Here is a 22,535-nt window from a genome sequence, read left to right as displayed (position 1 = left end):
CAGGGATGATGTTTCCCATGGCTGGTGTGTGTGGACCCATCAGTCTTAAAATTAGGGAGTAGCCAGTGGGGATAGATGAGAAGAAATTTCACCCAGAAGCTAGTAAACCTTACAAATTGTCTACCCAAGAGGGCTGTAGAGGTTCTGTCTCTCAGTGTATTCAACTTTGAGATTGATAGATTTGGAGCTTGGGGAATGAGAAACTAGTGGATCATTGAAGGTTGGAATCATTGATAAGGGGGAATTGGTGTGGAACATGGGAAATAACGATTGCCTGAATTCTAACTAGGTTGAAACTTGTGGAGGAAGGGAGACACAGAGCATTACATTCATCTAACCTGAAGGTTGCAAAAGTATAGGCAAATGTTTCAATAGTATACATTTCAGAAAAAAATCCCTCATATGAGTTATGTTTATTGTAACACAAATGTTTTATCCACAAAAGCATTTGATCAAATTATAATGGATTTAAGTGTCACAGGTATTCACTTTGATTACATTTGTGTGCCTGGACTCAAAAAGCTAGACCAAGGGATTTCTGCTCTTGGAAGGTATAAAGAGATTCTATTCATTATAGTTGCATAGCTGTCAGTTAGCACTAATCCTCCAGATATGATCATTTGAAAACAGTGATCTTTATGACTTGTTCCTGTCTGTCATCAAATTAAGTTAATGTTCACCAAGCTGAGAACTGGCAGATGACTTTAAATTTTGTTTTTATTGGTGAAAGGGGAAAATATTGTCTGAGGCTTTAAATTTGACTTTAAGGATGTACACACTGAAGTAAGAGATTAAAGACTAAAATGTCAATCAAACCTAACCCTTAGTGATTGTGATTGAAAATGTCTTTTAATTTGTAGATGATAATGAAGTGTCAGAAGATACTGCAAACACTGATGCTGGCGATTATTCCTGTGCAACTGAATCTGTGGCAGGACTAAAACAAATGACTGAGAACAAATCAGAAAGTAGCTTCTGTAGCCCAGAGGCACCCAGAGAGATGCATGGGTCTCCAGTTGACAATGTCAATGAAAAAATCATGCATCATGCTGCAAAAATGGTGAATACAGAAAATTGCACTGATGGAAAAGAGCTTTTCACTGACAGTCCGGTGCCATTGCCTTTGGAGAACAATATGTTGAAAAAAGACTTGGAAATATTGGATAACCAGGAGGACGTTAATCAGAAAGATTCTAATTGGGTAGTCGGAGATAAAACTGATTTTCAGAAAGATAGGAATGAATCTAGTTGTTCATCAGCTCCAAAAGTGTCCAAGAGAAAAAGCCAGAGAATTATCAGAAAAGTCAGTGAATGGTTATCCAAAATTAACGTTGATGAGGTGTCAAGGCTTGGTGCTGAATCTAATCCATGTGACCAGAACACTGAATCAGATTCTTTAGCAGAAAAAGAGAGCCATTTTGCATCTTGTGAAGAAGCTTCTAGTTCAGATGATACTGAAAAAGTTGAATATGATCCTCTTGCATCACCCTTAAAAGATGACAGAAATGTAACAAAAGCACTGGTAACTGGTGTTGAAAACAAAGTATTTGGGAAAACCTATAAGAGAGACAAAAGAAAGAGTGCTCCTGTAAACTGGAGTTTCAGATCTGAAAGCAAAAGTGATGATGTACAGGCCCACAGAGAACCTGACTTTGAGATTAGTTGCAATAAAACTCAAAAAAGAAAAACAAGAAGCAATGGATTGTATCCTGAAGACTTTATAAAAACGCCAGTTAATGATGGTTATCATGTTGATGGCGTTTGGAATGCAAACATCCAGATTGATCAGGAACATGTTCTTGTGCCTCAGATCATTGAAACTGAGACAAATGAAGGATTGAGAGAAGAACCATCTGATAGTAAAGAGAAAGACAAGCCCATTATTGCCACTCCAGTAGAAGCTGCTGTTTATAGTGAGATGGTGGAAACTGGGCATTTGGTGGAAGACTGTATGCAAAATCTGCAACAGCCTGATCTGAAGGTGGCCAAGGCTGATGCTGAAAGCAAGAAAAACATGAACAAAGGAAAAAAGTCATCGGCAAAACAGACCAAGAAAAGATCTAAACCTTTGCAACTTGTCAACCATCTTGGAACACCAAGTCCCAGAAGCAGCCCAACTGATATGAATGAAAACAAAATTGACAGTTTCCCCAGTAGTGAAGAACCTGTGAAAACAGAACTGGAAATGAGGACGACCAGAAGAAGCAGCAGGTTGAAGCTTCTGGATGAAAAGTTAATCATGGAAGGCAAAAACATGAGCAAGAAAACTGAATTGACCAGGTTGCATTCACAACTCGGGACTGGAGTAGATGTTGCACCTTCAGAGCAGAGTGTGGAAAACACTGATATAGATGTATGTGTAGAAACTGAAAGTTTAACTATGCAGGATATTATAGCCCAAACCCGCAGTGAGCAGTTATCTAATGTTAATTGTTCAAATGAAAAGTTTGCAGCTTCTTGTGGAAACTGTGTAGTAGAAAAACTTGAAGATGGCGCTGCATTTGGGTTATCAGGAGATGTGGAAGAACAATTAATGGTGTGTGATAAAACAGCAGAAACTGGTAATGCTACACTGCTGGCTAAACATCCTCTGTCTTCTAATCATTCACCTGTCACAATAGCTTCTGGCACATACTCACAGGATTCAGGTACAGAGGCCAGTGTCCTGTTGCTGGCACCACAGCATGTTCCTGAGAGAGAACATAATGGTCAGAATCTCCATTCCAGTTGTACAGAAGTTGGAAAGTTGAGCTCAAATGATACAACATTTTTGTCTGGGAATCAGTCAAAGGTAGCAACCATGAGCAGTGAAGAAAGCAGTGGTGAGAAAGTGTCTACAAAACAGACCAGATTGAAGGAGACTGCTGGAGACAGTGAAGTGGACACTGAACAGCTTCTAAAATCATTTAAGTCAGCAAAACGGAGATCATTTATTCTTTTGCCAGCTGCAGGTCGTCGATCTGTGGAAGGTGGGTGCCGAGCAGCTCCAACTTCCCAGGGTGAGTCTGCTGGTAAATCTAAGGAGATAGATAAAGGAGCTGCAGTAAATAGAAAGAATGACAGAAACTTTGTTACACATCAAAAAACTGGAAAAGTGAATTTCGATAAAACTGCTTCTGGGATCAAAGAAACTCTGGTTGCCAATGAGGCCAAAGCTAAGCAGTGCTCTCGGGAGTTGGATAATGACGTGCAGCAAATGAACAGGGCAGATCAAGATTCTGTTGAAATTGTTCCTCCAACAGCATCTTTGCCTCTTCCATCTGTATTTCCAGAGCATGGCCAGCAGATGGTGCCTCTGTCAAGTAGGACAAAGGGGAAAAGGAATAACAGGTTGCTCGGAAAAAAAGGATCAAAAAGTAGTTCTTTGGCCTCTACAGAGAAAGAAGAATTTGATTCTGATAGATCAAGCCAAACTGGTAAGCACTTAAGTAGCAACACAAACAACAATTCTTGTCTTAAAGCTACAAATCCAGTTAAGGGTAGACTTATTGACCAAGCTGTTCAGCAGAGTGTTTTGGATCCAGAGCTTGAATCCAATGTCCATCCAGAAATGGAATTGTTTTCAGCTGGGGACCAATTTGAAGAGATTGAAAAAGATATTTACCAAAAGAGAGAATCGGATAAATTGCTAAGAGATAAAGAGTTTTATGAAAACAGTGAATTACCTCAAAGAGTTTCTAAGGATGTAGAAAGTGAGTTAGTTAAATTAGCTGATGGAGCAAGTTACCATTCTCAGTTTGTCTTTCCCAATGCAGACGAAAGCAATGCTGCAGGAAATAAAGTTGGTGAGACTTTGCAAATGATCTCTGCAACTCCTGATGAGCTATTTGACTCTGCTAAGCCGAGCTTCCATAAAAATATTGCAAAAAATGCAGTCAATGAGCTGGATGAAATGCAGAATGAATGTGAAATGAGAGAGGATCGCACACAGCTAAAACCGGATAAAGAAATGGCAGAAGAACTGAACGGCAGCTTGCAAAGCTATTCTCAAGGTCAGACTAGAGGCTGGAAGAAGCGACCAGTGAAATTGTCAACTTCAGAATCTGAAACAAGTGATGAAGACTTGCCTTGTTTTCAGATATTTGGATTCAACAAATCGGGTTCAAAAACTAAGTCAGTATCACAGAGTCCCTTAAATACAATTTGTCTGTCTTTAAAAGGCTCCCAGGATCAAAACTCTTCTTTGCCAAATAATAATACAGAAGTTAGAAAGCCAGTTTTCACTGAAGCAAATAAATTAAATGAGAGCAAAGGTAAGAGTTGTCCACAAAATGAATCCCTTTCCCCAAGCCAAGGGTCTGAAGAATCTCCGGACTTGTTTTCTTCTCATTCTGATGGTTCATCCCCTAATCCCAGTCCACAACCAAAAATGAGCCATAAGGCACATCACAAACAAAAAAATGCTGTAAATTTGTCTGCATCTGAAACTTGGGAGGAAAATAATGAAGAAACTTGGAAAAGCACACCTGCTTCAGATCTGCAGCCACAACTTTTAGGTATGGCATTTTGGGAGTTAAGTTTGGTTCAAAGGTGGCATTTGAACTGGTTAATTTTCCAGGTGATTGACAAAATGAACTATAACTTTCAGAACTAATAATAATTGAGGAAATGTGGCAAAGACTTGGGAGTATAAATGAATTCTTGCTCCTTAGTTGCACAGTTGAAGCTTTCTCTAATAACATCAACACATTGAGGAAAAAACTTTACAATTTTATGAATTTCTTCATTTTTCATGATTAGCTCATTGGCATAAAGGGTGGCTTTTTTTTGCCCATTGTTAATTGCCATTAAACTGAGTGGATTGCTAGGCCATTTGAGAGGGTATTTAAAAGTCAATCACATTGAGTCTGAAAGAGAAGGATGGTAGATTCCGTCCTCTGAAAGATATCAGTGAACCAGTTGCATTTTTATCATGGGTATTTTAGCTGGTCATTACTGAACTCTTTTAAATGTCAGATTATTAAATGATTTTCAATTCTGCAGCTGCCATGATGGGCTTAGAACCTAGCCTCTGGACTGTTTATCTGGTTTCTGAAGTACTAGTCCAGTAGTTTAACCACTGCACCACTACTATATTTTGTGTGCATTTTTTTTTAAAAGCTGGAAAATGTTGCATCTTGTTAAGTGAGACATAACTGAGTTTTAAAGATTTAGTAAGTCAACTTTACTGCTCAATCAGCTTTCTGGGCCACAACAATCTGCATGTAAAATTATTTGTCTTTATTCCTTCAGATTATTTCAAAATTCTTTTGTTTTATAAACTAATAATTGATTTTCATTGGTAGTTTTTGTTTTTAGTATTTAGAGTCTTGCCGCCTTTTTCCATGTGTCCCAATCTTTGTTCTCTGTCAAATATGTAAAGACATAATCTTGAAAACTAGCACTTTTCATTTCATGCTGATTTGCCGTCAGCCTTCTTTGGTGTAGTTAGACGTTGGAGATTTCCCCCAAGCTGCTCCCTGACAGCAACTGATTTTGGGAAAGGGAAAACCTGCATCAGAGATCACTGGATCTTTGTTGGCAGCCTACTGAAAGTTGCAAACAAGCATCTTCATTTAATTGCTGGCCAAAAATTTTTTATATATATAAAAAATATTAACTAATGTATTTAACTAAACCATCTCCTTTGGCAACTGATATGGATATCAGCATGCTGCACATTGCACCTGATCCTATTCATGATGCGTTGCTGATTTAGTTTCTCATTTTATAGGTAATTGCCACTAATATTAAAAATGTATGTGATTTAGTGTTCAGGGATTTCCATCAGATAATGAAAGAACATCAAGGAAAAAAAACAGAACTAAACCAGCATCTGCTGTTTTTTCCTTTCTGTGGGATTTAGTAAAAGGAGAACCTGGGAGTAACCTATCAAAATCATTCACAGCCTAAACAAATCTATGGGTCTTGTTTACTGAGGATTTCCTTGGAACAGATTAACAATGAATAGATGTGTTTATTCTGGAGGTGGGAGAATAAACCAGCAGTCAATGACAAAGGTGAAAAGAGAGTTAAAGATAAACCCTGAATATAGAAATCTAAAGTGAAGGTTGGGGGTACTGGAATCGTAAAGTTAAGGGAAATATTGACCATTGATTAAAATGAAATGATATTCCTATGGGGGGAAGAGGAGAATTAAAAACTGGAAATAGCGAAAGTGCCTTTGCCAATTTTATTACAGCTCACATACTTAAATCATGTCCAGCCAAATTGTTGAGAATACATGAAAGAAAATTCCAGTTTCTTTCTTTAGGGAGAATACTCTCTATGAAACTTGTCTTCGTTTAGAACATCATAGATTTAGTGGGGCAATAATACTGAGAGTTACTTTTAGTTGTGCAGGTTGTATTCATTTATCACATCTAAAGATTTAGACTCATTATATTTAAAAAAAACTGCAAATGTTGGAAATCTGCAATAAAAACAAAATCTAGAAAATATTCAACATGTCAAGAAGCATCTGTGGAGAGAGAAAAATGTGAGTTAACGTTCAAGATCGGTGAGCTTTCATCAGAATGCTCCAATGAAACTAGTTTTTTTTAAATGAAAAAATACCTTATACTCTGGAAGTATAAGGCTAACAGGAAGGAGCTTAAGAAGGAAATTAGGAGAGCCAGGAGGGGACATGAGAAGGCCTTGGCGGGCAGGATTAAGGAAAACCCCAAGGCATTCTATAAGTATGTGAAGAGCAAGAGGATAAGATGCGAAAGAATAGGGCCTATCAAATACAGCAGTGGGCAAGTGTGTATGGATCCGGAAGAAATAGCGGAGGTATTTAATGAATACTTTACATCAGTATTCACTACGGAAAAAGACCTGGGGGATTGTAGTGTGGACTTGCAGTGGGCTGAAAAGCTTGAGCATGTAGATATTAGGAAAGAGGAGGTGCTGGAACTTTTGGAAAGCATCAAGTTGGATAAGTCGTTGGGGCCAGATGCGATGTACCCCAGGCTGCTGTGGGAGGCGAGGGAGGAGATTGCGGAGCCTCTGACAATGATCTTTGCATCATCGATGGAGACGGGAGAGGTTCCAGAAGATTGGAGGGTTGCGCATGTTGTTCCCTTATTCAGGAAAGGGAGTAGAGAGAGCCCAGAAAATTATAGACCAGTGAGTCTTAGCTCAGTGGTTGGTAAGCTGATGGAGAAGATTCTGAGAGGCAGGATTTATGAACATTTAGAGAGGTATAATATGATTAGGAATAGTCAACGTGGCTTTGTCAAGGGCAGGTCCTGCCTTACGAGCCTGATTGAATTTTTTGAGGATGTGACTAAACACATCGATGAAGGGAGAGCAGTAGATGTAGTATATATGGATTTCAGCAAGGCATTTGATAAGGTACCCCATGCAAGGCTTATTGAGAAAGACATGGGATCCAAGGGGACATTGCAATGTGGATCCAGAACTGGCTGGCCCACAGAAGGCAAAGAGTGGTTGTTGAAGGGTCGTATTCTGCGTGGAGGTCGGTGACCAGTGGTGTACCTCAGGGATCTGTTCTGGGACCCTTACTCTTTGTGATTTTTATAAACAACCTGGATGAGGAAGTGGAGGGATGGGTTAGTAAGTTTGCGGATGACACAAAGGTTGGATGTGTTGTGGATAGTATAGAGGGCTGTCAGAGGTTACAGCGGGACATAGGATGCAGAGTTGGGCTGAGAAGTGGCAGATGCAGTTCAACCCAGATAAGTGTGAAGTGGTTCATTTTGGTAGGTCAAATATGATGGCAGAGTACAGTATTAATGGGAGGACTCTTGGCAGTGTGGAGGATCAGCAGGATCTTGGGCTCAAAGCGGCTGCGCAGGTTGATTCTGTGGTTAAGAAGGCATATGGTGTATTGTCCTTTATCAATCATGGAATTGAATATAGGAGCCGGGAGGTATTGTTGCAGTTATATAGGCCACTTGGAGTACTGTGCTCAGTTCTGGTCACCTCACTACAGGAAGGATGTGGAAGCCATAGAAAGGGTGCAGAGGAGATTTACAAGGATGCTGCCTGGAATGCGGAGCATGCCTTATGAAAGCAGGTTGAGGGAAGTCGGCCTTTTCTCCTTGGAGCGAAGGAGGATGAGGGGGGACCTGATAGAGGTATATAAGATGATGAGAGGCATTGAATGGGTGGATAGTCAGAGGCTTTTCCCCAGGGCTGAAATGGTGGCCACAAGAGGACATAGGTTTAAGGTGCTGGGGAGTAGGTATAGAGATGTCAGGGGTAAGTTTTTTTTACTCAGTGGTGAGTGCGTGGAATGGGCTGCTGGCAACGGTGGTGGAGGCGGATACGATAGGGTCTTTTAAGAGACTTTTGGATAGGTACATGGAGCTGAGAAAAATAGAGGGCTATGGGTAAGCCTAGTAATTTCTAGGGTCAGGACTTTGTGAGCCGAAGGGCCTGAATTGTGCTCTAGGTTTTTCTATGTTTCTATGAAAGGCCATCACACAATCAAACAGATTTACAACACACAAGCCCATTTTGTCCATCAAAAGTGAGTTACCCAACTCCCACCTTTTTCCGTAGGGTTTGTAGCCCAGCAGGCGTCAGCTCTTCAGATCTAAATACTTTCTAAATGTGATGAGATGTCTCTACAAACCCTCTTAAGATGCTGAATCCCAACCCCTGTTACCCTCAGAATGAATAAATCTTTCCTTCCATTCCTCTAATCCTTTGACCATTTACTTTAAATCCATGCTTCCTGGCTTTTGACCCCTCTGCTAATGGACTGAATCCTATTTTGTCCATTTTAGTCCCACAATGTTTTATTATTCCATTAATTTGACCATCACTGCTGGCGTGTAGTTGGTTTATCCTTTACTTCCTAGTTAAACAATAATCCAATGTTGGCAGTCCTCCAATCCTCTGGACCACACCAACTTCCAAGTAGCATTGAAAATTGCAGTCAAAGCATCTGTAGTTTCATCCCATGCTACTTTTAACAGCCTGGATGTGGGTTTTTTTAATCCATTTTCAAATGTGCTAAAATTCTCAGTGCTTCCTCTTTGTATTATGTTTCTCCCATCAGCATAAGTGTGACATTGATATAATCTTTTATGAAGATTGGGGGGAAAATATTAAGAACATTAACCACGTCCTCCAGCTCCACGTACATTGATTACCTAACTAGTACCTCTGGACCCTGCTGTTGGCCTCACTACTGAAACATAAATTCTGGAGAGAAAGCACAGGGTGCTTGACCTGACCTGAGTATTTCTAGCATTTTCTGTTTTAATCGTGCATTTGTCTATCCTGGAGTCAGCATTCAGATTATAACAGATAATAGCGTTACCATGATAGATAATACAACTCTGTTTGACTGCAGAAGCTGGAAAAGTGCCAGATTATGACAGTGATGCCAGCCATACGGGTGATTCCTTCTCTCCAGAATGTGAATTTCTCACCACTCAGGTAAGATGTTAATTTTTATTTTGTGATTCGTCAAAATTGCATTTTTTTTATATACTGTATATGATTTGCAAAGTGAAACAAATATTGCCAATTTATTATAAAATGTTTATTTATTAGTTGAAGGTTTAAATTTTGTCCTTTAGATTTGTCGACTTCAGGGCAGTTGTATAAAATATTGGACGCATGGTTTGATTTCATTTCTGCTTTTAGCTTAATGCTTGTTTACCTCCAACTGCAGAGTTCAACAATATTTCTGTTGGACAAGTATATACAAATAGTGATATGTACTTGAAAAGTTATTGACAAGTCCTAAATGTTGCATTAGAAAGAGTGCATTGCATAAAGATTCTATAGTGGCATTTTTCTTTTGCATCTTAAGCACCTAAGCCTGAAAGATGGGGGTGGGGGGAAGGAACCACTGGAACAAAATTAGTTTGGAAACATAGAAAAACTACAGCACAATTCAGGCCCTTCGGCCCACAAAGCTGTGCTGAACATGTCCTTACCCTAGAAATTACTAGGCTTACCCATAGCCCTCTATTTTACTCAGCTCCATGTACCTATCTAACAGTCTCTTGAAAGACCCTATCGTATCCGCCTCCACCACCGTTTCCGGCAGCCCATTCCACGCACTCACCACTCTGAGTAAAAAAAACTTACCCCTGACATCTCCTCTATATCTGCTCCCCAGCACCTTAAACCTACGTCCTCTTGTGGCCACAATTTCAGCCCTGGGGAAAAGCCTCTGACTATCTACCCAATAGATATCGGTTTGTTGATTTAATTGTGCTTTCTTTTTCCCCCTCTATTTCTGCCCTACAAAGTATGTTCTATAACCAACATTTAATTAATTTTAGATACAATAAAGATCCAAATAATCCACTATCCAACTTTCAGAAATTCATTGGTTCAGTACATGGTTTACCAGATAATGTTTCCCAGAGCCTGGGTTCCAGCATTCACTTTAAACTTTTAAAGTTCGTTGTGAAATGTATTTTAATATATAATACTAGTATGATTAAAAATATCTGTTGGGGTATTAATATGAATAACATCCAACGGTCTGCAAACTTTGCTGGTCCGACATCACCAAAGTCCTGAACATGCTGGAATATCAGAGTTTTACTGTATTTTAGAACCATTTTCAAATATATTTTTATTCTTCTGTCCATGCTGACCTGAAGATATTGGGTAGGTTTGTGCTGAACCAGGCCCATTGCCCAGAATTGTCATCCACACTTACACCCTCTGCATCTGGCCCACGTATCTCGCTGGCCCTTCAGACTGTTGGATCCAGCAGTGTGGACAGAAGGAGGGCTAAACCACAGATGGTGCAGTTTGCAGGATCCAGCCTGAAATGCCTCCAAGGTTTCCGCAAATGGTGCTTTGCAGTGAAATGTATTAATGATTAAATCCAGACACTTAAAGCTTAAATGTGAAGTATTGGGGGGAAAATTGAGTTAAATCAAACTATTAAATGAAAGCAAAGAAACATTTAAAAGAAAGAAATTTGGTATGTCCTTTGTCTTCTGATCTCTGAACAGGGATTCCCTCATTGAAGTCAATGGGGATTCAAGTGTTGCAGGATCTGAGAAACTTCGCTTGTCCCCCGCTTAAATGCTGGGAGATCCTCAGGCTGAATACTAAGACTCATCTTTGGAAGCACACAGCTTAAGTCCAGGACTTCAAATGGCTCAGCACAGGGGAAATATTTATTGAGATTCAGTCCATTGGTTTCCTCATAGGCTGTGTGTGATAACTCACTCCAGTAGCTGTTACTCATGAATGTTAGTACTGAATGCCAGCAAGCTATCTGGCTGGAGATATTATTGAACCATATACTAATCTCTGCATACATCTGTTCATAATCTGACAGATAAAACACCAGCTAATTACATCCTAAATCACCATCTTTCTGTAACCTGGTGCAACGGGCCAAACTACTGCACCTTGTGTTGCAGCAGTTAATTCAGGACAGATGGATGGGGTGGATAAGAAGGTGGATAATTGATAGAATTATAGAGTCATACAGCGCAGAAATGGGCCCTTCAGCCCAACTCTTCCTGTTGACCAAGATGCCCATCTAAGCTAGTCCTATTTGCCCGCATTTGGCCCACATCCCTCTAACCCTTTCCTGTCCAAATTTATTTTAATTGCAGTCATTGTGCCTGCCTCAACCACTTCCATCAGCAGCCTGCCCCACACATCCACCAACTTCTGCACGAAGAAGTTGCACCCCCACCCCCCCCCCGGTCCCCAGGTTCCTCCCCAAACCCACCCCTCCAGTCCCCAGCTCCCCCACATCAGGAAAAAGGCTGCGATATGTTCAGAATTTGGGTGTATTTCTTCAGTCTTGAATATTATTTTTTCCTTGCACATATTTTGCATATTATTTCGTGATTTTTAGATCATGACATTTTGGTCTGTTTAAATCATGGAATTTGAAATGGGAGAGCCTGGGCCCAGTGGATCCACAAGGGGAGACAAGTTTGAGATTATCAGATGTCTTTCTAATTTTAGAATTGTTGACATATTAGCACATTTTTTTTCTGTTTGCAAGAATATTTCTGCATTGCTTTGCCTCCAAGCATGTAACATTCCTGCAACAGGGCTTCATGTGGAAATGTGTTGAGAATTTGTATGCTGATATTTGCAGAGGGTTTTTAGGAATTGAGTTTATAGCTGCAAATGGATCGGTATCCACTTTGGAAGCCAATTGTATTAACTAATATCAAATTAAAATGATGAAGTGTGTTGCCAGAATAATCTCAATTAGATTGCACTATTTAAAAAAAATTGCAAAACCCATGGTTTGGGATTGGAGGCAATATTTTTCCTTGCAGCTGATCAGTGGGATGGGATACAAGACAGCCATCTGAAGCAACATCCTGTTTCTCTCGCTTGTTAAATATCTGGTTAAGAGAAGTTTTAAAAAATATATAAGCATAAACAGAACTGGAATCAAGTAATGCTGTGAGGAGCATGGTTTCTGAAGATAGAGCATTATAATGTTTGTGGAATGTAACTGGTCAGGATTCAATAAAATGAGCTATTATTATTGAATAAGTAGCCAAAAATTATTGCTACATTGCCTTGTTTTTTGGAGAGTGTAAAAGAAATTTCCCAGAGAAATTTGATCTACAGCTTGTCACATTATTTCTGATGTTACTTGAATAGAGCCCATCATGGTACAGTTTGTTTGTGACTGGTTAGAAGGAGTGAACTTTTATGTAGTAAATATACATATCGAATGGTGTCCCTTTATGTTCTCATTTAGTACCTCTAGGAAATTTTTTTTGGTGAACATTTGAGTTTTAAATTGTTTCTGCTATTGCTTTGGTAATATTTTTTGTAGTAATATTCTACCGTAAAGAAACATGGAAATTGTATGTCAAAATAATTTCAGAATGCAATGTCCCTTAGTTGCATTGTACAAAATGTTTTGAAGTTAAAATTAAGCTGCATTTCGTGCACTGTGTTTTCAGCAAGAACAGTTCACATTATTTCAATTTGAAACTTTTGTTTTCACCCCACCCCCATACTTCCCAAGCAAAAGAATGCAATGCAGAATAACATAAAGAAACTTGAGCATGAAATGGCTGTCCTTGAGGCAGTCCTGGATCAACATGGAAGCCAGGACACTCAACACTTACTTTTAGTGAACCATCAAGAAGACTGTCCTGAGAGCCTTCAACGTGACCAGAAAACAAACAGTTCATTGATAGAAAAGGGTAAAGTTCTTAAACCATAAATAAAACTGTAAAACGTTGGCAGATGCTGAGTTTTATTAGATACTGGTGTTTGTTCCTATATTTCTGATACTTGTACAAGTTGAATATTAACTGATTAAAGTGGCTTATGAATTAAATTGGGTAACTCAGCAGCTTCTCGATGTCAATTTCCATTCACTCTAATAAAGGCTACTGCTGACTCAGCAAAGCTGAAACTAAAAATGTAATGAACCAGTTTACAAACTGAATTTCTTGGGATCAGCCTGGGACTTCGGTATAATATATACTTGTGCACACTATTTATTATATTGGAATAATTGCAAGAAATCTCTTTAATTATCAGTTTTGACATTAAATGTTATCCCAGTAAATCACATACATATCTGAAGCAACCACATTTTCTGTATGCTTCTTCAAGAGTTAATCTGGAGTCAAAGTTGCAGACAAATATTCAGGATTCTAAAGTGAGAGAATTGCCTTAAAAAAAAATTGATACAGGAAGCAGTCACACCCTTGGATAGTGGGCCTGAATTTGGGCAGCGCATGTTTGACTGAATTATAGATGTATGTAGAACCAGAATGTAATAACGTGGGGCCCTGACCTTGTGTAATGGGAGTGAGGTACTTGATGTTTCCATAGATTGAAACAAAGACGTTGAGTATGATTCATTGGAATTTAAAAATATTTTGATTTACCTCACTGAGACGTGTAAGATTCTGAAAGGAGTTGACAGGTTCAATGTTGAGAAGCTATTTCATGAAGCTGGTCAGTCTATAACAAGGAAGTGTATTTTCAGGATATGACCTTGGCCATCTTGGATTGAGATCAGGTGATTTTTAAATTTTTTGATGTTCTCAATTCCAGAGAGGTATATGTGTTCAGTCATCGAGTATATTTAAGGCTGATAATGTAGTTTTGGACCAAGGGAGTCATGAGGCAATGGATCTGTCAGAATCTTACTGAATGGCAGGGTAGCCTCTGGGCCATTTTCTCAGAACAGCATAATGAGAAGAGATCAAGTCACTTACACTTGTTATTGATACTACTTATACAAGAGGCTAGAGAAAAATATTCTGCTCTGCACTCCAACAATCAACTTTCAAATGTACCTGATCTATTGCCATTGTTGAGCTTTCACTATTTGGATCTACGTGCAATGAATAAAGCAATTGGATCCACTTATTATATACTTTCTTCCCCTATGTATAAAGAGTGAGTGCTTGCTGGATATAGCTCTGTTGCTATTTGCTCTCCAGTACCTTGCCTAAATGAACATTGTTTGAGTGTGAGCCTCACTAAGTTTCTATATGGTTTTTAACCATAAGGGCATTACATCACCTGTCCTGGTCAAATCACGTAGATGCCACGGCCAAGAAAGCTCACCAGCACCTTTACATCCTCAGGAGGCTAGAGAAATTTGGTTTGTCCCCTTTGACTCTCACCAACTTTTACCGATGCACCATAGAAAGCATCCTATCTGGATGTATCACGGCTTGGTACGGCAACTGCTCTGCCCAAGACCGCAAGAAGCTGCAGAGGGTTGTGGACACAGCCCAGCGCGTCACGGACACCAGCCTCCCCTCCTTGGACTCTACCTCTCATTGTCTCGGTGTAGCAGCCAGCATAATCAAAGACCCCACCCACCCGGGACATTCTCTCTTCCATCGGGTAGGAGATACAGAAGCCTGAGGGTACATACCACCAGTCTTAAGGACAGCTTCTATCCCACTGTGATAAGACTATTGAACGGTTCCCTTATACAATGAGATGGACTATGACCTCACGATCTACCTTGTTGTGACCTTGCACCTTGTTGCAGTGCACTTTCTCTGTAGCTGTGACACTTTACACAGTACTGTTATTGTTTTTACTTGTACTACATCAATGCACTCTGTACTAACTCAATGTAACTGCACTGCGTAATGAATTGACCTGTATGATCGGTTTGTAAGACAAGCTTTTCACTGTACCTCGGTACAAGTGACAATAATAAACCAATACCAATCCATGTATGCTCCTGCCTTGCCTGACAGCCTCTCAGATTCTAATAATGCACTGCGTATCATTTCCTTATGCAACTGGTGTCATTTCTATTCTATTCTAAATTCTCTGTAGAGTCAGGAGGATGTTTAGTTGTTGAATATACTTAATACATTAACACTTCTGTAGTTGCAGATAAATTCCATCTGGAATAAATTATAACAAGCAGATAATTACAGACATGGCTTTTGGCTCTACCATTGCCATCAAGTGGGTAACCACAAGTTTATCTTGTCCATGTCCACAAATACATGATTTGATTATTTTGTTCTTTTAATCATTTATGATATCTATATCCAACAAGGATCTCTTATCTGGAAAGAGCTTTTCCATTGACTTCTTAAAAGTTGTGTTTAACTGAAGACTTTTGCTTTAAGAAAGTAAATGTGGTACAATCTCATGCTGGGCAATTCTATTACGAGACATCTGATTTAACAATTGGCAGTTTCTTTGAGGAGGAATGTTCTTTTTCAAATTGGTTTTGATTGTGAAAGATAAATCTTAAAGATGTATGCTAGAAATTTTTAGTAAAGAAAGTGTTGATTTTAAAATTCTTCTTGAGTCGTATCATTGAGAGGATATAAGCAATGCTTATTTAAATGTTTTCATCCAGTGCTTTGGCAAGATCCTGCAACTTTTGAATTCTTAATTATTTCCCATGACTCCCATTTTATTCATCTTTCCTCTGTCTCTTATCCCCCACCTGCCCAGCCACCTAGTTTTAATTTTCTTAACTTTAAAGTTTCTGCATACAATATTTCCATATATAATTTATTTGTTCTGCATTACAAGGCATCTCACTGCTTTTTCAAAGAATGAACTTTCTGCAAATTGTTGGCTTGCTACATTAAAATAGCATATGTTTTTCTTAAGGTATTATCATTTTGATGAGGATCCAAACCCTCTTGCATTGCTTAAATATTTCCCTTTATTTTGCCACACCTCCACTTGCATCACAGACAATGGAAAATCTTGGTGAGAAGATGTTGAAGTATAAAGGCACCAAACCCTGTGGGTGTAAACTAAAGAACAAACATGAAATACTACACGTTCGCAGGGGAATCACTGGGTTTTCAGATAAACCTTCATAACCCACTTGAAGTATTAATGAATTTTATTTTATTATATCGGTTCAGTTAAATTGGCTCAGGACAGAATCAATTCTTGAAGACAATTTGTTTAAGTAACAAATCAAAAATTGCAGCATTATCTTAAAATTTTATCAGACATCAGAATATTGGACTGAAAGATCTACTTCCATGTTGGAACTTGAGTGTATAAACAGGGAAAAAATATATAATTGCAAATCCATTGTTTCTTATGTTAACAGTTACTGCTGCCTTTCCCCTGGTGGATGCTGAGATTTTGCAAACCAAATCAAAATGTCTTCCAGCAACTGAGGCCTTAAGACCTCAACAACAGCTAAACACAAGCATAACCTTTACACATGGGGATAAAGAAGAGACTGAATGGTAAGGTTCCAACTTCCAAAATTGTAAAATGGTTACTAAGGTACCTTTTAAAATTTTCATATATCCTTGATTAAAGGAACAGCATGTGGATATTGAATTTGCAGAGTTTGGTATAACTGTTATTCCTGTTTCCCCTCACCCCACTATCTACACACACCTAACTGTTGCTGAACTCTGTAACGTTACTGCTATGTCTGTGGCCTTTTCCCGTACTGTGATAAATTATGTACCTATCGCTTATAGCTAAAAATGTTTTTAGTGCATCCATTCTGCGAAGGCACATGGGTTGAAACAGACCAAATCATAACGAATGTGGGAGTATGTGTTTCACAGATGTTCATTGGAATTTGATCTTGCTATTGGTATTTGCGTAGCAATTATAGATGTTCTTATTCTCACCAGATGCAGAGCAATCTTGAAAGTTATTGAGCTTGAATGATTACTGTGTATTACTGTGATAAAAATTTATTTCTTAATAAGTGTGCAGTCAGTAGTGGGTTGGCTGCAGTTTGACCAAGGTTTGATTTTAAAAATTACAGAAACTGATTGATTGTAATTGGCTGCTCCGAATGGTAACTTGAGTGAAACAAAACAATGGTAAATATTCAATCATTCCACAATAAAACAACTAAAAATTCACAGCAAATGTTCAGCATCTGGAAAAAGTTCAATATGTGGGGATATAGTTATTTGGATGATAGTTTTGTTATCTCCTTGTTATTGTTCTTGGTTTTAGTCTTAATGATGCCAGTAGCTGTACTTCATGATATCCCTGTCATACAATTTGCTGTGGTATTGCAAATGTTTCTTTGCTAAATATTGCTAAGAATAAATTCTGGGTTCAAAAAAAAAGCTAGAAGAATTTCATATTTATGTGTTCCTGTGTCCTGGGAATAACAAAGAATATATAAATGTAGTATGTACATTGTGTTAATTCTCTCTGTACAATCTTGTGGATTCCAGTTACTGTTAACATATTTTTAACTTTTTCTTCTGCAACAGCCTGAAACCTGTAATGGATTTGGAAATTGGACAAATACCAGAGAGATTTCAAGAAGTGAATGGCTTGCTCCATCAATTCCAATCTGAAGCAAGCTCTCAAGGGGAAATGAAAGAGCCTTCAAGTGCAGAAAGAAAAAAAGAAATGAAAGAGCAAGTAGACTTGGAGAGTGAAGGTATTTCTTGTATAAAAGATAACACATGCTGAATCAGAACATTCATGATCGGTAAAAGCATGGCTAGCACAGAGCACTCGGTATAGCCTGGAAAGGTTCTGCCTCGGAATGGAACAAAGTGACTTGGTACAAGTGCTATTGTCTTGATTCACAGGAACAACTGAGCTGCAAATTTTGAGCTCGCCTTGAGTATAGATATTTTGAGCAAAGGGTGAACGTGGGCAATAAGATGTGCTGTGCCACGTGATGTGCCTATTTAAATATCTGCTTTATGATCTAATGGACCTGACTACTGATTTTCATAATTTGAGCATGCCTGCAGTTGCAAAAGCGGATACTGTGGATTTAGTACTCAAGGATTAGGGTTAGCAACTTTTGTCGAATGACGAAAACAGCCTGAACATAATGCTGGTTAGCATTCGGTGGGATCTTTAAGGATAGTTCTGACAGAGCTAAAGTTTCCTTGATGGATATTAGATGTCCTATATTATCACAATGAAGGTGCCCACCTAACCTTCCTGTACACCCTTCAACTGATCGTTCTCTGTTTAGCCTGTTCTGCCATTCCTTCTCTAGACCAGGAGAAATACCACAAACAATGTTCACATTAGTAAGCATTCGTTTTCACCCATGACTTCAAAGATAGAATAGCACAGTGTTTACTGTTGGGTAAAATGGGTACTGAATTTGGATAGGAAAAAAAAATTTAATCTTGGCAAGGTCCCAGTTGACCTGTTTCAAGAAGTCACCTTGTGTTTCTTAAGTCCTCTTCAAGTGCAGTGTAGTCAATCCATTTATAGTACTAACTGAATAGTGAAATTTGAGTGTAAGTAATGTTAGAAGCCCTCAGTAATAACTTGTTTACTGCTGCTCACTGCTGGGTGAAGTCATTTAATTGCAGTATTTTTCAAAATAATGCCATTCTCTTGACCAGCTGAAGCTATGTTGGATTCCTACCTTTTGAAGTTTAATTGAATTTCCCCCTTGCATTCCTCAATTTTTCTGCATTGCTACTTTAATTGTTGTACAAAATTGAAGGTTTTTTTAATGTTATTCCTATTATTCTATATATAATTGAAAAAGGAGGGTTCAGACCAATAGTGGGAAATGGTTTAATGCATGTGAATCGGTTTTCTCTCTCAAATTCCTTCAAATGCTCTGCAAATTTAATGGTTACTTTGAATGTCAATCTTTCTTAAAGCACTAAAATGACACAACTTCATTTATTGCCTAGTCTTGCCTTCTCTGGCATTCCTTTAAGCATTGCTGTTTGCAAATATGTCTAAATCCTACAAGTTCTTGTGTCTTAAAACATTGTTAACAATGTGTTTACCCTTTAAGTAGATGTCAGTGCTGGTAATGAGAAGTTACTGAAAGACATTACGCTGATTCAGAAATTGGACGATGAAGGAAAGGAGGAGTGTGTCCTGGTACCAGAAGAAAGGGTTTCCATTTGGTCTCCTAGGATAGCATTGCAACATACACAAGGGGTAGCTGGCAGCCTAAGTCTGCCACCATTCCAAACCAAGAAGACCAACAGAAAGGCAATGTCCAAAAGCTTCAAGCAGAATAGATCTTCTCGTGCTTCATCTCCTGTTTTCAACAAGATTTCAAAGTCCAAGAGCACCATTACAACAGTTCAAAGAAAAATGTCTTTTGTGGCTTCAGGGTTGAACAAATGTGAAATTGTAAGCTTAAGTTATGTCAATTTTAATAATTAAGTAAAAGAATGATTAATCCATGCAATTTAGACATACAGTACCATTAGCAAAGTCTTTAAAGAATTTTTTTACCTTCCTGTTCACTTTTTTTTGTGTTGCCTGTTGATCAAATCTTGAGCATTTTCTAACATATGAATTACTGAACCTGACCATAGGAGGGAGCTGAATTAATGGTTATCATTTAACCTGGAAATAGTTCAGCTGTCATGTTAATTCAGCTCCTTTTTTGTTACTGTTGTGCTCAGCAGTCCCCTGCAAACCAATTTCCCCAGAGCTATTGTTAAAGATATTCCGTGGAGACCGACTGCAGAGTGGTGATGGTGTTATCACTTGGGTAAATAATTCTAATAATTGACTTTGTGGCATTTGCCAAGTTTAACGAAATTTGCTGTTTAAATTCACATTGCCAAGGCTCTGAGGAAATTTGGATATTTTTAGATAGTGCCTAAGTTTCAGCATTGAAATTACATATAACCCAAAAATAGGGAATGAAACCCAGCATTTTAGTAAATTGAAGTAAAATTAAAGCTGAAGGTGCTTCCATATTAAAACCAGCTTTATTCTGTTTACTAGAGGATCCAATTTTATTTTCGGTAGCTTCAAGTATCTGTGTAATTTATAGATGTTTATGAAAAGATGGGTATTAATTATAACTTGTATTCCAGAAGTTTACCTTGTCAAATCCAATCCTGTTTCTTTGATTAACTCTATCATGTGCCAAACCATCTGAAATGATATCTAGCTGTAAAATATATTTGTAAACATTTAACTATTTGAGGTACGGGCAGGAGTTAAATGCTTTAGTTCCATTGAAAGAGGAAATTGATCTCTAGTAAGAAAGAAGTAGTGTAGGAAACAAAATTTGAACACATCTTCTGAGATGATTAGTTCATAACTGTACATCCTTTCTCACTTTAGTCTTTTTCTCTTGTACAATACGTAAGTTATTTATTTCGCTCCACTTTTTGTCCACGCTAAGATTGAACTGATCCATTCCAGTCAACATTATGTAAAATTCTTCAAAGGCTCTTCATGGAGCCAGTGAAATTACAATAAAACAAATGAAAGGTAGAAAAGGGTGGGGCGTTCACTGTATTTGAAGCTTGCTCTTGGGAAAGCCAGTTAGTTTAACATTCCAACTTCACACTTTGTGGGAAGAGTATACCGTTCACCTTGGTGTCATATAACCTGTTGAATCTCTCTCACAGCCCTTTCTTCTCCAGCACCACCCTATACCCGCAAAAAAAAACATGACCACCAAAGCTAGAGGACCAAAACTGGAATTCAAGCTTTTGAGGTGTCTCTATATGAATGAACATGTTGATATTTTTGCTTTTGGATACAACAGAAACTAGGAAACCAGTTTTGAAACTAAACTGCATAAAGGGTTCTGCATGTTCAATCATTGAATACTGCTATTGCAAAATATGAGGGAAATTCTAAAGCTTGACAGCCATGACATTATAGTACTCCATTTTTGTGTTAATGTCACTTGTGATGGGGAGCTGACTTTGATCTAGTAACCCTGTTAAACTTTGAGATGTAATTATCTACAAAATGTACCAGTCTTTGCTGTTAGCGTTTAAAAATGAATTGAAGTAATTGCAGTGGCTACCAACAGTTTCATCAATTTATACTCTTGAACTTCCTCTGGGTTTTGAGTTTTCTCGAAAAAAAAATCCATCTTATCAATTTACCTTAGTATTAAAGTGATATTGTATAAAATTTTAGAGTTGAGTTTCAATACAAGTGCTGAAGTGCCATCATTCATTAGACAACAGAGGTTTGCCAATCCCAGATCGTTTATTTCTTTAAATGTAGACTAGATGGATCATCTGAGGTTTTTTTTTCTCAGAAGACAAATTTCTGATTTGCTTCCATGTTTAACAGTATTAGTACATATCAGGATTGAATATCTTTTTTTAAAAAAAATCATTAATTGCGGAAGTACTGTGTTTAGTTGTATAATGAACTCCTGTTTCTTTTTGACATTTGGCCCATTGAGTCGGTGCTGGTTCTCAGAACAATCCTAATCAATTCCACTTCACTCACTCATTTCCCTGTAACTTATTCTCTTGCACGCCCATCAACTCTTCCGTAATTTGCCTACCACTCTCCTTCCTGACGAGGGGTAATTTACAATGGCTAACTCATCTACCCACCAGTACCTCTTTGAGATGGGAGAGGACACTAGAGCAATTGGAAATCCATGTATTACAGGGAAAATGTGCAAATTCCATTCACAGAGACTGCAGGTGGGGAGTGGAGGCAGCAGCACTACCTGCTGCACAAACTTGAAGTAATCGTTTGCTATGTATATAAATTGATCTTACTGCTTTTCTTATTACAGCAATTGGTTGAAGCTTTTGCAAGAAAAATGGGAGCTGAATTTCGAAGTAACTTTTCACCCAGTACAACACATGTCATCATGAAAACAGGTGTAGTATTAATTTGCTAGCATTATCTTTTCAATAATGCGGAATTTTAAAGATATGGGGAGCTTAGAATTAGATAGAATTACAGTTTCCCAGCTGGACTATTCCAGTGCTTTTGCTGCTCAGGAGCTTCCTCCATTCTAATAACATCTTCTGAACCTACCCGCCAATTCCTGCCCCTTCAGATCAGACAAATATGTAAAACATTCTTCCTATGATGTTCACACAGCTAAGAGTGAAAATATTAAATTGCATGTTGATGTGAAGATTTGTTTAAGCTGCATTTTTTTAAAAAAAACTTGATTTGTTGAAATACTTTTAATTTTGTCAGGATTTGCATTGCAATTGTACCAAGTTGAGTACCTATGATTTTGTTTAATTATCATTTCTTCTGGGGCTCCCAATATGTCGCAAATTTGCATGTCAAGGCAGTGAAAAGCAACTTGGCTGCTCAGATAGTTTTGGCTTAAATGATGAATGTTCATCTCTGGAAAACAGCTCTAAGGATTCCAGCATAGGACAAATTATAAGCTAGCTGTTGAAGTAGAATATAGTAAAAAATGGAGA

General features: G+C 38.3%; 1 protein-coding gene across 6 annotated transcripts in view; it reads left to right on the top strand.

The window, feature by feature from the left end:
• LOC127583067 (breast cancer type 1 susceptibility protein homolog) overlaps nt 1-22,535 on the top strand; it is a 70,763-nt gene that overhangs the window by 24,900 nt on the left and 23,328 nt on the right. For 2 of the 6 annotated variants that reach the window (XM_052038795.1, XM_052038796.1), the window contains exons 10-16: nt 861-4,496; nt 9,308-9,393; nt 12,944-13,124; nt 16,496-16,637; nt 17,640-17,812; nt 19,154-19,500; nt 21,884-21,971. In XM_052038795.1, the coding sequence (XP_051894755.1) occupies nt 861-4,496; nt 9,308-9,393; nt 12,944-13,124; nt 16,496-16,637; nt 17,640-17,812; nt 19,154-19,500; nt 21,884-21,971 (4,653 nt within the window). The remainder of the gene's footprint in view (nt 1-860; nt 4,497-9,307; nt 9,394-12,943; nt 13,125-16,495; nt 16,638-17,639; nt 17,813-19,153; nt 19,501-21,883; nt 21,972-22,535) is intronic. The other 4 variants (XM_052038798.1, XM_052038800.1, XM_052038799.1 and 1 more) reach the window with 4 other exon arrangements.

The sequence above is a fragment of the Pristis pectinata genome, chromosome 25 (assembly GCF_009764475.1).
Source record: "Pristis pectinata isolate sPriPec2 chromosome 25, sPriPec2.1.pri, whole genome shotgun sequence".
Taxonomy (NCBI): Eukaryota; Metazoa; Chordata; class Chondrichthyes; order Rhinopristiformes; family Pristidae; genus Pristis; species Pristis pectinata.
The sequence above is the reverse complement of the archived record's forward strand: the minus strand, read 5'-3'. Positions and strand labels throughout refer to the sequence as shown.